We start from the raw sequence: 15,545 nt of genomic DNA, 5'->3' as shown, positions 1-15,545 counted from the left end.
TGATGTTTCAGTATTTTCTTCTTTTCGCCCACAGAATCAACAACAGTGCCAGACCAAAAGTAGCTAAAGAGCAAAACACATTTTCTTCCTCTTTAAAAAACTTATATACTTACAATATGAGAAAAGGGAACTGGGAATTTATGTCCAAAAGAATTGGAAGACATGTCAACAGATGTTATCAAGTCCCTTTCTCTAGAAGTTAATTTACAAATAATTTCTTATCTACATGGTAGTCTACAAGCAATTACTAAAGATTTCAAACAAGGGCTGATGTTTTCCCTAAGCCAACTTTCAACTTTCCTTTAAAAATACACACACACACACACACACACACACACACACACACACACACACACACACACACGTATTAGTCTAGAACAGTGGTTTTCAAACTTGCCTATATATCAAAATTGACTGGAGATTATGATAAAAAGTCAGATTGTCTGGAAGCTCTCTAAACTTCAGGATTTTGAAGGGTCCCGATTGGGGAAATGTATATTTAAAAGCAATTTAAAGTGCCCCCAGGAAATTATGATAGACCTAGAAAAAACACTCAGAACCAATGAATTAGTTGAAAGAAATACTGAAATTATTACTAATATTTCTCACAGTGACTGCATTCTCCGGGGAAAGAATCTATGCAGTCACAAAGGAATATAGGGGATCTCTAGTCTCAGGAGCATTTACATTCCCACACGTCTAACAATGTTTTATACATAGTAAACTAAATAAATATAATTCAATGAACATGAAATTACTATTCTGGAAGATCTAAAAAGCCAATGAGTTTGAATAATATACAAAAGAACAATTTTTAAAAATAACTTCTAGCTTTAGTTCTTCTTGATAGCTGTCATACTCTTGTGTGGCAGACTTTCTAATATTTTAAAGTGCTTTCATGATTTTTGTCTCCTTTGATCTCTCCAACACTAAGAAGAAATACAATGAAGACCACGTTATCAATAGTAAAATCCAAACTCTGAATGGTAAAATATCTTGCCCAATATTACTCAAATTAGGGTTAGCTAGACTTGGAACCATTTATCATCCCCTGGCCATTGTTCTTCCACTATAATGCTGTTCACCATTAGAACTCAAAACGTTTACTGATATAATAACTGACTGGGTCTCTACTTTATTCCTGCTAAATGAAAAAGAAAGCAAATATACCACAAAATAATTTTTAAGTAAATAATGAACTTATTTAATTTTGTATTTCATGCACAACAGAACTCACCACCACAATACTAAAAGGCACAACTATGTGCTCTCACTTGTTTCATGATACAAGTGAGAAAATGAAGATATAGTAAAGTGGCCTACCCTAAAGCAGAATAGGCAGAGAAACCAAGGAATTTCAAAATTTGCTGGTAGTCAAAAATAAAGCCACGTGACTATATAACATAGAAAGCGCACTGAGGGACAAAAAAGACATACAAATCGATCAGAGGGTACATCTTAGAGAAAAAATGATGTATCAGGTTTAATAGGAAGAGAATATGTTAAGTCAATGAATTCTGGGAAGCAGGGGGAGAAACAGACAAGATAACAAAGATAACAGACTATCTCTAGTTCTGTGAGCACACTTATGAAGTGAGATCTGGACATAGCCTGAACTGCAGAACCTCTACTCCTAACTGTTTTGGAATCGAAACCTACTTCTTGTGATATTATGAGAAAACATGTATGCAAATATAAAACTGAAATACTCTGGAAAGGGGAGGGCAATATTATGTAAGGTATCTGAATAAATAAGCTCATTCAGTTATAAACAGAAGTCTTTCATTGAGCCTGTAAGACTTATTGGATACCAAAGCACTGCTATTTCTTCTAGAAATGCAGTTCTGGTTGGTATATATAAACTCAATGTTTCTGAGAATTCATACCACCTCCCCTATTCTACTAGAGGCCACTGCGTGTGATAAAATCAAAGACCATGAGTGAGCAAGCTCGTTTTTCTAATACGGTAGGCAGCTTCTGTGAGTTAGTATGGGTTACTAGCTCAACTTCCGTCCTGGTGTCTTGAGGCCACCAAGGAAAGGAAACACATATAAATAGGATATTGAATGATAATGGCCATCAAACATTTCCAACAATGACCCATGTGAAAAGTTTTACGATTATGTATTACCTTATTATGTATACAGTCTCTGATATTTTTCAGTTTATTGATTTTTTAAAAATGCTGATTGAAAGCCCACAATTTGAAAAACTCTAAAAAATTGCCCAGCTTTTACTTTGTAAAAATGTTCAGAATTTTCCATATTAAGCTACATCCAAGAATCGATATATTATTAGACCATTCCAAATTCCAAAGAACGAAAGATCTAAGAAGCCCACAGTTACTCCTCTATTTATATATAAAGAGTAGTACAAAATATGAGGAGCCTAACTGCTCACATTTCAACTTACCTCGGCTGCCTTAGCTTGCATACGTTTCCTTTCCCGTTCTTCTTCACGAAGTTTTGCTTCCAACTCTTGCATTTTTTTCTAGTGATAAAAACATTAAAAGTGGTAATAGTGAAAAAAGTCTTATTTGTAAAATTTTAATACAGAAGCAGAGGAGTATGTATAAAATTTTACCATAGTAAATAAAAGCTTGTTAGTTCACTCTAGTAATGGCTCTGAGCTTGCCAGTTTTTATGACAATCCCCAAGATTCATTATTAGTCATTTGTGAGGTAGTTGTGAGGTAGTTGAACAGATTTATGGGTAAAATCTATGGCCAAAGAACACAGGTCTGTATAAAGGCACACAGGTTACCTGGAAGCTGAATCTGGAACTTTAATCACAGTGGTATTAAATATTTTCCAAGTGAATCAATTAAAACTAAAACTAGGTCACAGAACAACTTAAATCAAGTGATACAAGCCTTAGGAACACTCAAAAACATTTACTCGTCCAACATTTTCAAAAAGAACGCCTCATATACATCAAGGTTTTAAAATGTGAACATTCTCTCCAAATTACATTTCTTAATTTTAAAAATTTCTATGTTTCTTTGCTGCGAGATTACTTTTCTTCCCATAAACATCCAGTATTATAAAATGATCAATTTTACAAAAGAACCAATATTATTATGCACTGATGAGTAAAAGAATATATTCACTGACTTCTGCAAGGGCCTGCATTGCGGTAAGTTTGTTATATTCCTGCTCAAGAAGGTCCAATTTTTCAAGTTGGCTTTGAACATGTGTTTGATCATGTTGTCGTTCTCTTTCTAGGGAAACCTGGGAAACAATATTAAATACAGCATGATAATTTGATAAAACAAAACAAAAAACCCTGACAAACAACTTACAGTGAGTATAACTTAGAATACATTGTATGATATTTTTTTCTGGCCTTTCATAAAACTAAATACTATGCAGGAATTCTAGGAAAACGACATTAAGATGAAACCACAAAGATATCAGTTAATACAAGTGGACTCCTGTTCTTACTATATATACTATTATAACATTTGGTTCTATCACAGTGAGGCTATCATTATACTTTGGGATAGCAGGGATTTACTAGGCATATAGACTATACACACACACAGACACTTGCAACAGTCTGGCTCTCTTAAATAGTTAAGCTCTTAAGGCAATAATTATGGTTTTAGTATTTATTATTTACACTTCTGCAGAATTATATGTAAAATAACCATTACTATTATTACTATTTTCAGGTTTAGGGTCAAGGATTTAAAAAGACTGCCACCTATCAGGTTTAAGAACTGATAACAAGGTGAACTATTAAACGAGGGTAAGAAATAGAAATATGTTATATCGAGGTCTATCAGTAAAAAGCTAAAACTGTAAGTACCTAAACTTGTAAAGAGCATACCTTCACGTGCAAGTCCACAGCAATGAGCAATATACTAAGAAAACTTTGAAAATGACGAAGTTAACATAAAGCAATAATTTTTTCAGGAATTTACGTGAATTACTAATTCCCTCCTATTCACCACAGTGGATAGTTTACTGCTCTTAAAAGAATACATTAAGTTAAAAATTGGCAATAATCATATTTTATTTCTAGTATTGTAAATATTCTTATTTAAAAAGATATTTAAAATTTACTGACGAAATAGGGCTATAATTCAAAGTCATCTATTATGTACAATCATGCACCACTTAATGACAGGGATGTGTTCTGAGAAATGTGTGTTAGACGACATTGTCATTGCGCAAACATCACAGTGCACACTTACCCACATCTGGACAGCATACTCTGCTACACACCTAGGCTACATGGTATACCCTACTGCTCTGAGGTCACAAGCCTATACAGCATGTTACTGTACAAAACAACCCAAGATTAAATCAAACACAAGAGAAAATGATACCATCAAGAGATACAGTAAATACAGATGTATGAGGCTGCTGCCAGCATTAGTGTTTTACAGTAAACTTTTTTTCATAAGTACAAAGAGTACAATTTATAAAAGTATAGTATAGTAAATAAACCAGTAACAGTTGGTTATTATCAAGTATAATGTACTATACATTAATTGTATGTGCTATAGTTTTCTATGACCGGCAGTGCAGTAAGTTTGTTTATACCAGCATTACCGCAAACATGAGTAATTTACTACGCTATGGTGTTACAACAACTTGCTTCCATATTATAGCAATAAAGTGAGTCACATGAATTTTTTGGTTTATCAGTACATATAAACTTTACATTTATACAACACTGTAGTCTATTAAGTGTGCAACAGCATTGTGTCTAAAGAAAAGTACATAACTTAATCAAAAATACTTTATTGCTAAAAATGCTATCAATCATCTGAGGCTTCAGCAAATTGTACTCTTTTTACTGGTGAAGGATCTTACCTTCAATTTGTAAAATAGATAATATCTGCAAAACTCAATATAATAAAATGCAATAAAATAAGGTATACCTATATTAGTCAAGACATAGTACTGCCTTATAAATGCTTTCTAACCTGAGAACAAGAATATCTCAATGAAGAGAATTACTCTATTACTGTATAACATGTTTTACATTTCCACTTGTGGCCCATATTAAAGAAAAATGTCCAATGAAAAAAAAAAAAAGATAAAGGAGCTCAAAAGTGATGTGATAATTTAAGCAAAATATCACAAGGCAGTAGTGGAGCCTTGACATATAAGATATAGCAGGAACATGACAAAAATATCTCAGGCAATGTACCATCTGCATGATGCAAGAACCCACAGCAAATAAACTAACATAAAGCTGGACCAGAACCAGTGAAAACCATCAAGCATTAGCAAAAGCAAATCCATAACTGCCTCCTAAGGCTACAACACAACTTAGAAAGTATGGAATTTCCAAGAAAAAAAGGAAAACTCTAAAGAATATGAGTTCACCATAAAACAAACAAATATATGTATATATTTTCTACAGAAAATTTAGCAGATGCAATAAATGAGAGGACACTCTGAAAACATCAGATAATTAAGAAGAAACTGAAAATAATTGAAAGCATGTAAAGAGATAAAAGGAAGGAATAAAAATCAAAGTTATGGTACATTAAAATAACAAGAAAAATAGGTGGACTATAAATAAGATCCAGTTGGAAAAAAAAAATGGTCACTGAAATACATCAAAACCAGACAAAAACACACACAAAATTACATGACAATATCCCTGATGAACACAGATGCAAAAAATCCTAAACAAAATATCGGCAAACTGAATTCAACAATACATTAAAAGGATCATACACCACAATCAAGTTAAATTTACTCCAGGGATGTAAAGATGGTTCAGTATCTGCAAATCAATTAAAGTGATTTACCACATTAACATGACAAAGAATAAAAATCATATGATCACATCAATATGTGCAGAAAAAGCATTTCACAAGATTCAATATCCATTTATGATAAAAACTCTCAATAAAGTGAGTATAGAGGGAACATAACATAATCAAGGTCATATATGACAAATCCAGAGTTAACATCATACTCAATAGTAAAAAGCTAAAAACTTTTCCTCTAAAATCAGGAATAAAACAGGGATGTGCACACTTACCACTTTTATTCAACACAGTATTAGTGGTCCTAGCCACAACCATCAGACAAAAAAAATAAAAAGATCCAACTTGGAAAGAAAGAAGTAACACTGTCACTATTTGCAGATGACATACTATATAGAGAACGCTAAAGACTCTGCCAAAAAAGTATCAGAATAAATGAATTCAGTAAAGGTACAAGATACAAAATTAATATTCAAAAATGTTACATTTCTGTACACTAATAACAAACTATCAGAGACAGAATTTAAGAAAACAATCTCATTTACAACTGCATCAAAAAGAATAAAATACCTAGCAATAAATTTAATCAAGGAGGAAAAAGACCTGTACTCTGATAACTCTAAAAAGTTGATGAGAGAAACTGAAAATGACACAAATGGAAGGATATATCATGCTCATGGATTGGAAGAATTAATGTCACTGAAATGTCCATATTATCCAAAGCAATCTACAGATTCAATGTGATCCCTACCAAAATACCAATGGCATTTTTCACAGAACTAGAACAAATAATCCTAAAATTAATATGAATCACAAAAGATCTTACTTAGCCAAATAAAGCAATTTTCACAAAGAAGAGCAAAGTTGAAGGTATCATGTTTCCTGATTTCATTCTGGACTATAAAGCTACAGTAAACAAAACAGCATGGTACTGGCACAAAAACAGACACATAGATCAACAGAACAAAAAAGGGATCCCAGAAATAAACTTATGCTTCTATGATCAATTAAACTATGACAAAGGAGGCAAGAATACGCAATGGGGAAAAGACAGTTTCTTCAATAAATATTGCGGAGGAAAACTGGACAGATAAATAGAAAAATATAACTGAAGACTTTCTTACACCATGCACAAAAGTAAACTCAAAATTGATTAAAGACTTAAATATAAGACCTGAAACCATAAAACTCCTGGGAGAAAACATAGGCAGTAAACTCTTTGACATTGGTCTTAGCAGTATTTTTTGGGATATGTCTTCTTAGGCAATGGCAGCAAAAGAAAAAAAGCAGCAAGTGAAACTATATCAAACTAAAAAATTGCACGGCAAAGGAAACCATCAACATAACAGAAAAGCAACCTACTGAAAAGGAGAAGATTATTTTTGCAAAGTATATGTTTGATAAGGATTTATATCCAAAATAAACAAACAAGTCATACAACAGAAAAAAGTCATTATCCTATTTAAAAAAGAGCAGAAGACCTGAACAGACATTTCTCCAAAGAAGACAGTCAAGAGACACATGAAAAGATGTTCAACCTAATTATTAGGGAAATACAAATGAAAACCAGTGAGATATCACCTCACATCTCTCAGAAATACATTATCAAAAGGACAACAAATAACAAGTGTTAGCAAGGATGTAGAGAAACGGGAACCCTCGTTGCAATATTGTTGGGATTATAAATTAGTGCAGCTACTATGGAAAACAGTATAGAGGCTACTCAAAAAATTAAACATAGAACTACATACCACACAGCAATTCTACTTCTAGGTCATTTATCCTAAAAAAACTAAAACACTAATTTGAAAAGCTATACGCACCCCTACATTCACTGCTGCATTATTTACAATAGCCAAGATATGGAAAGATGAATGAATAAAGATGTCACACACACACACATGCATGCACACACACAGATTATTACTCAGCCATAAAAAAATAAAATCTTCCCATTTGTGACAACATGGATGAACCTAAAGGGTATTTTGTCAAAAAAAGAAAAAAAAAAGACAAATGCCATATGATTTCGCTCATATGTGGAATCTAAAAACACACAAAACAAATGAATGAACAAAACAAACAAAAACAGAGTCACAGATACAGAGAAGAAACTGATGACTGCCAGAGGGTAGGGCTGGGAGGATGAACAGAAAAGGTAAGGGGATTAAAAGGTACAAAATTCCAGTTATAAGTCATGGGGATGTACTGTACAACACAGCAAACATAGTCAATATTGTAGTAATTGTACAATGGTCACTAGACTTATTGTGGCGATCGCTTTGTAAGGCATATAAATGCTGAATCACTATGTTGCACACCTGAAACTAATATAATATGGTATGTTAACTACACTTGGGTTTTTTATTAAAGTTTTTTAAAGCATAAAGAACCTTGAAATCTGCTACGTTGAGTCTTTAATAAATTCAAGAGGTAGAAAGGTGCATGAGTTTTAAAATATTTTTTATAATGTAGACTCATAAAAGTTAATATGACTTGAAAAGATCACACAACTAACTGTATAGTATTTTTCTAATTAAAAAAAAACTACCAAACACAACAACAACAACAATGAAGATGGCCAATCAAATCTTCAGACATCATAAATGATCTCACGCAATTTCACTCTCGGGCTATAATACTGTTCAAAAGCAGAAGCTGTGTGCAGAGGACATGGCAGTGTGTGTGAGGGTCATCCAAAAAGGAAACGTCTCTTTAAGCTATGCTGAAAAGAACAAAATCAATTTTCTCTCAAAGCGAAGACTACTAATTTTTCAAAATGAACTACTGGTACTACTGCCAGTGGTTGCTTTCAGGTAAAAGGAGAAATGACTATTATAACAGCACCACTAGTTCTGAAAAAAAGAGTCTTTATGTCAATCTAATATTCCCCATAACTAACTGTTCTCAAGAATAAATCTGTGAGGTACCATACCTGTTTTTCCAAGACAGATGTCCTTTCCATTTCTGCATGTTTTATCATACTACGCATGTATTCCAATTGTTTTTCTAAAAGATTACATTTATTTTCTGCAGCTAACAACTGAGATGTCAGTTCTAAAAAGAATACATAAGAAAAACAGAATTTAGCTCACTCATAGAAGTTTTGAAAAGCTGCTAAAAGCAATTAAATCTACTGTGTACACAATGAATATTTACCAGTAGCCCTAAAAGCCTTTTCAGATGACCTAAATCATTCTTCATGCAAGTCTAATATGCCTTGAATTCAGTCAGTAAATAATTCATAACATCAGCACTTGTCCTCAAAATGCATTGGAGTACAATGCAATTTTGTAACACCTAAAGACACTGTTCACTAGAAAATGCTAATGTGCAGTTTTAGTGCAATTTTACAATACTTATTTTGATAGTGTTTCATTTTCATCATAATTAAACAAACCTTGATTATGCTTTGATTCCTCATTTTTTGAATTCTCCCTTTCTTGTATCTGTTCATCCAATACTTTCTTATATTCAATTGTTTCTCTAGACAAGGTTTTCACACTTTCTTCTGCCTGAATCCTTTCAAGTTCTAAGCGTCGAATCTTATCTTGAAGATTCTTCAGAGCAGAAAATATGGCTGCCAAATACAAATATGGACACTATAAGAAAACAATACATATGGAGAAAGTTCTGAGAAAGAATAACCTTATCTAAAAAATAAAATTGATGGGTAGGTCCAGTAGAGGTTCATTCTTTGGGAACAATAAAATATTATCACCATAACTTTTCCTAAAAAATCCATTTAAAGACATCTTTTGAGTTACTGAAATGTGCTAAGTACTCAAGTAAAAACCATATTACTATGGTAAAAACATTTAAAAGAGATTTTATAAAATAGTAAAAATATTTAGCTAACCACACTAAGTTCATATTAACTGCCCCAAAGTATCACTTTTCTGTTTCATTATGGGATCACATGCAGAATCCAATTGTAGAATTAAAAGTCGAGCACAAAAAGGACTATTTTTTAATCCCCATTTTTATCATTACTTAGGAGAAAAATCTAAGTACACTTTAAATGCCCCCAACCAAAGTTTCTGATTATAAAAGTTATATGTATTCATTGTAGAAAGCACAGGAAAATACAACAAAGAGAACAGCTGATAATCCTACCAAGAGATGATGACTGTCAATTTATTTTTTTAAATCTTTTACTATTATATAAAATAAACTGAGATAAAAATTTAAGTTTGATTTTTATACTAGCATTATGAAACTGTGAGCATTCCCTCATGCTGTCTTAAAAGGTTGTTTCTTTATGGCTAATAAGTAAAACTTGAAAAATTAAGTCACTGAGTCAAAGAATATTCAAATTTTAAAGCCCCCTGAAACAGGCCGCGCCAATTTATACTTTTATCGAAAGTGTATGTCTTTGGCACACAGACCATTATTAATTATAATCTCGCTGCCATTCTGATTGAGAAACATGCTACTTCTGGCTATTTTATTTTGTGCTTATTAAAAATTTAAATACTTTTTATATATATTATTAGCCAATTTTCTGTCATTTATAAATTTCTTTGTCCATTTTTCTATAAGAAAAAGTCCCACCCTCCATTTTATTATGTCTTTAATTCTAGTTTTGATGTACAGATGTTTTGATTTTTCATATAGTTACATCAATCTTTCCTATCGAGTTCTTTGCTTTTATATATATAACATTATTCTGTAACCTCAAGATTAGATAAACATATTTTCCTTTATTATACTTAGTTTCATACATTTTTACATTTTATTCTTTAAGTTAAATGAAAAGTATTTTTGTATTAAAGGACTTTAAACGACAACTTTATCATGTACCAAGTTCGCACATATACCTATATATACAGATATAATTACTACTTACATGGATCCAAGACAGTTTTAGGACTTCTCTTTATTCTGATTTTATTAATGCATTTCTAGAATTCCATCTTTATATACATTTGTGTCTATGAACTTTGTTTCACTAATACCTAGTTCTCAACCAGTTCCACACTTGCTATTTTTATAGCTCTATAATTTGTTCTTAACTGACAGAGTGAGGCCACCCTTGATATTGAGCAAGCTTTTCTATTAAAAGAAAAAAATGCAGTTCTCACATATTATTCTTTAAATGTAATTCATCGTATTAAGAGTTTCCAATGAACAGCTCTATTTATTCATCTTCATGTATGCACCTCAGGGAGCACACAGAACCACCCCAGGGTTGATTTATCAGAGGTGACTTTTCTATCCACGGCCTCTTTTCCAGGCCAGGGAGCTGAGTTGTTCCAGTTCCCTTTCTCCAATTAGTCTCAACACTCAGTTTCACAAAGGAAGAATTATTTCAGAAACTCCCTCACATGGGTCTAAAGTTTTCTTCTCCAGTCTCTACCTAGATTTAAAATCCCAAGTTCTCCCCGACTGTACCCCAATACCTAAGGCTTATTTATATCTAACACCAAGTCTCCTACTAGTGTCCCTAAGGCTTTTGACTTTAGTTCCATCCTTACTGTTTAGGCTTTAAATTCATTTTATTTCAGGAACTTGAGTAGTTCCCTGTCTTGCATTTAAGCTAGGTATTATTACATGACACTGCTATTTGTGTAAAGTACTATTCTGTCTGAAATAATGCCATCCAACCTTTTTGTTATCTTCTTAACATGTCTTTGCTAACCTTTTATTTTTAACTTGTGTCATTCTGTTTCAGGTTTGGTTTAAAAAAACATATACTGATTTTTCTTTTGAGGTTTTTTTTTTTTCCATAATCACATTTGTTATACCTGATGTCATCCTACTTTTTATCATTGTATTTTATGCTAATTTTATTCCCCGACTTTTTATTATTATACTTACTGTATGAAGTATAGCATGTGTCTGTGGAGCAGTCTGCCTGGCTTACACACCTCTCTTCCTGGGATCTCCCCTTACCTTAACATGGCTATCACTACAACTTATGTACATGTTCCTTTAGTACCCTCTCACAAAACTGGACACAGATCATTGACCCACAGGTGGCACCCAACTAAAGCTCAGACAAAGGCTCTCCTTTTGGGATTTTTGTCCAAAAAGTTGAAGACAGAATTAGCACAACTTAAAATTAATACTGTTAGTAGCCATGTTTCCTGATGTGTGGAAAAGGTGGTCTGTGGCCAAAAGTAGGGAAAAAAAAAAAGAGATAGGGAGAAAATACTAGCCATGTTTTGAGACCCTAGCTCCCTAAAGTTCACCTGTGTATCTGCCCTCCTGCTCTTGTTCGTTCTATCCTACCTTGTATGTCTGTAAACCAAAAAGATTCCTCTGCAAAGCTAGTTCAGACTGGGAGTTTTTATCACTAATAGCTAAATTTTCATTAACTGCACTTTGTTTTCTAAGCTTTTATTAAATAAATCTAGTATCATAAAAATACAAAATGACTTTATTCTACAAATGGCTAACATATTTAAAAATACATAAACATATACATACATACACACATCTCTGAATGCATTTCCTATGTCAACATGAAATTTTATGTAAAAGGAAATTCATACGAGAAATATGGCAAGCTTTCACTTTATCTCCTTATTTTCTAGTTTAATTGGAGATTTTTGGGTCGATGATTAAATAATTTGCATTATATGCTTTCATTTTAAGAGTTATATTTGGCATATCTTTTCAGTTTTGTAAATATTTACTTTTCATGCCTGCTTTCATAAGTTAAAAACATCCAAGGTGACCAAGGAAAAGATCTTTAGCTTTTTTTATCCTTCGAAAAGTATGTGAGTGAACTGCTTTTTCTTTCCTTCTGCTACCCTCACATCTATGAGGTCATGCACCACTGTGCTATTTATGTTCAAGTTACCATGCTACCTAGAAAGATCCTTGAGTGAAAAATACTATGTAAAAATGAACAATGAAAGATTAGAAGACTTTTAACTTCATATATTGACGAGACATACTGTGGGAAATATACCTCTAGAACAAGAAGCAAACCGAAATACAGAAAGATGAAAGTGGAATACCAAAAAATAATAATACTGTGCTTTATTTTCACAAATAGACTTTTCACGGCAAACACTAAATTAAATTTTTTTATCCTCATTACCCACAATATTCCTGAACATACATGTTCAAAATTAAATGCACTTGGTTAGTGAATATTGGAGCATAAAATGCATCTGGAAAACGGAGACTCAAAGACAGCTTCCCTTAAACTTTACTTAATCATCTCTAAAATATGAGCTCTTTTAGGGGGAAAAGACAACCCATTATTCATAATTGAAACTCCAATGCTATGCATCGTGTGTGGCACTTAGATGTTCAAATAAACATGTATCTAACAGTCTCCATATTAATTTAAAATACTAGTTAGAAGACAATTGGCTGCAATTCCTTTCTAATTCTTTACCTAACAAAATTAAACCTTATCTTAGTAATTCATCCTTTGCCTAACACAGTCAGTGGTTCCCTAACTTTACTGCATTTCTGTACTACCTGGTGAGCTTTAAAAAATCCCAATGCCCCTGACATACCCCATACCAAAAAAAAAAAAATCCAAAAGACTATTCAGAATAAAAGGCAGGAATCCAAGAAGACTCTCAGGTGATTCTAATGAGCGAAGTTTGGAGTTTCTGGTGACATGTAGAAGCACTCAAAGGAGACTCTACCTACTTCTTAAAACCCAGTTTGTTATTCATTAAGAAGACTACGGTATTTAGAGTACATTTAACATAGAAGATATCAATACTCTTAGTGATAAAGAAACTGGGTCTATTTGTTTTGGGGACTATATTCCTATCACTAATATATTGGCACAGGTTTGTTACAGATTGAAGGAGAAAAAAAATAACAGATCACTAGTATACATCTTCGATTTCCCTAGTACCTTTGTCTTGGTACTTCTCTTCCCTTCTTACTATTCTCATTTTTTTTTAGTTCACTGTTTAAATAGTAGTATTTTCCAGAACTCTTTTCTCCCTCAACTTTCTCTCTGGAGAATTCCCTCCACACTCATAGGGCTTCATCCACTACTAGATCCCGGATGGTGACTGAGTTCACTAGTGCAACAGTCTTTTACACTTCGTTTTTATCTTCATTTGTTTACTATTCATATCCACTTAACTCATAGGTATCTCAAGTTCAATATAGCTAAAATTATATTCATTATCTTTCCTTGAAATGCTCTACTTTTCTGGTAATCTGTCTCAATCACACCATCATTTAACCTTACTTGAAACCCTGGACTCAAAGATTTCTCCATCTTCTTCACTGCCCACATCAAAACATGCATAAATTTCTTAATCAGTCTCTGTCCAAACTGGTACTGCTTCAGTTTAGACTAATTTCTGACCTAAGTTTCAGTCCAATGAATATTTTTGTAGCACATATGTGTAAGTAAGGCACTCTGCAAGATAAAGAAGAAAATACAAATTAAGATGGTCTTTGCCTTGAAGGAGTTGTCTAGATTCTAGAACAGTAACTGCTATCTACTCTTTTCCTACACATGGTTAAAATATTTACATGAATAAAACACTACTCTGGATATGCTCATATTCCTTATTACTTTAGGTTCTCAAAGTGTGGGGCATGAACCCATGAAATCTTTACCAGGGTCTGTGAGATCGACACTACTTTCATAATACTATTAAGACTTTATTTGCTCTTTTCACTGTTTTGACATCTACAATGATAATGCAAAAGCAATGATGGCTAAAACTGCTAATCTTAGCCCAAATAAAGACAGTGGCATTAAACTGTAATTTCGGGCATTGTATTCTTCTCTGCCACACACTCCCAGTAAAAAAAAAACAAAAACAACAACTTGTTTGTTGTTCTTGATGAAGCAACAAAAATTACCGAACTTCAAAACTTCAGCTGTTTCAGTAATAATTTCTTATTTAAAAAAAAAAAAACACAAAATAAGCAACAGAGTTCTAGCAGGAATACAGATCTAAGAATTGGATATTAATCCTTCCATTATATCATTACATCTAGTTCTGATCTTTACACCTACGTAAAGAAACCTTTTAAAAAGTTCAGAGAAAAGCAAATTACTGAAGAATGAAAGAGTAAGAAAAATTAAACGGGGCAGATTTATTCAAAGTAGAGGCATCAAATGTTTAGCTCAATGTGTTAGTAACAAAGCTAAATTCTGCTTGAGTGTCACTAGTGGTTTTAAGGAATATAAGAAGGTGAAAGGAGATGAAGAGCAGAGTAAACAAGCGAAAAAGCATTGTACAAGACAGTAAATAGCTTCTTTTATCCCTTTAGAGAGCGGTGTTGGGAAGGCAGGTAAAGTCTAGGCTATGAAAAATTTAAGACTTTGTCATGTAAGCCATCAAGAGGTGCTAAAACTTCAAAGTAGGAAGATGATGGAGAACAGCAAATGGTAGGAATATTGTTAACTGGGGATGAGAGGATGATCATGGGCAGGAAGATTAGTTAGGAAGGTATCTCATAATAGACGATGAGAGTCTGAACCAAAGCAACGAGAACGAAGAAACAGGACAGACAGAACCAACAAGTTTTGGAGATATTTCAGAAGCAAAAACACAAGTCTTGGTTCCTAACTGATGCTTGAGATGAAAGAGCAGCCCTAGATGACTCAAAAGTATTTTAGCCTTGATGATCTGTTGACTGATGATATTTAAAATCAAGAAAGAGACCCCCAAAAAGCATTATATTTTGAGGAGGTTAAAAACAGGACAGGGGAAATATACTCTCCTCCTCTAATTTTAGAGTAAATGGAAGACACAATTAAGAGCTTTTAAGCAGTAAGTAAACACAATAATGGCTATTTTGCTAGGCTCTATTACCTCTGCTGTTGCTCTCTGGATAGGCAAGCGTAGGCTTATTTGGAGAGCGTC

The 15,545-nt window shown here is 33.0% G+C and overlaps 1 protein-coding gene across 1 annotated transcript in view; it reads right to left on the bottom strand.

The window, feature by feature from the left end:
• Window positions 1–15,545, bottom strand: part of CEP57 (centrosomal protein 57) — a 35,867-nt gene that overhangs the window by 10,483 nt on the left and 9,839 nt on the right. Inside the window, 5 exon segments of the mRNA XM_006907491.3 lie at window positions 2,413–2,490; window positions 3,113–3,229; window positions 8,669–8,790; window positions 9,134–9,313; window positions 15,495–15,545. The exon segment at window positions 15,495–15,545 is cut by the window's right edge and continues 19 nt beyond it. Coding sequence (XP_006907553.1) covers window positions 2,413–2,490; window positions 3,113–3,229; window positions 8,669–8,790; window positions 9,134–9,313; window positions 15,495–15,545 — 548 coding nt within the window.

Source organism: Pteropus alecto, unplaced genomic scaffold (genome assembly GCF_000325575.1).
Source record: "Pteropus alecto unplaced genomic scaffold, ASM32557v1 scaffold12, whole genome shotgun sequence".
NCBI lineage: Eukaryota > Metazoa > Chordata > Mammalia > Chiroptera > Pteropodidae > Pteropus > Pteropus alecto.
Note: the sequence above shows the minus strand (reverse complement) of the source record. Positions and strands in the feature narration are given on the sequence as shown.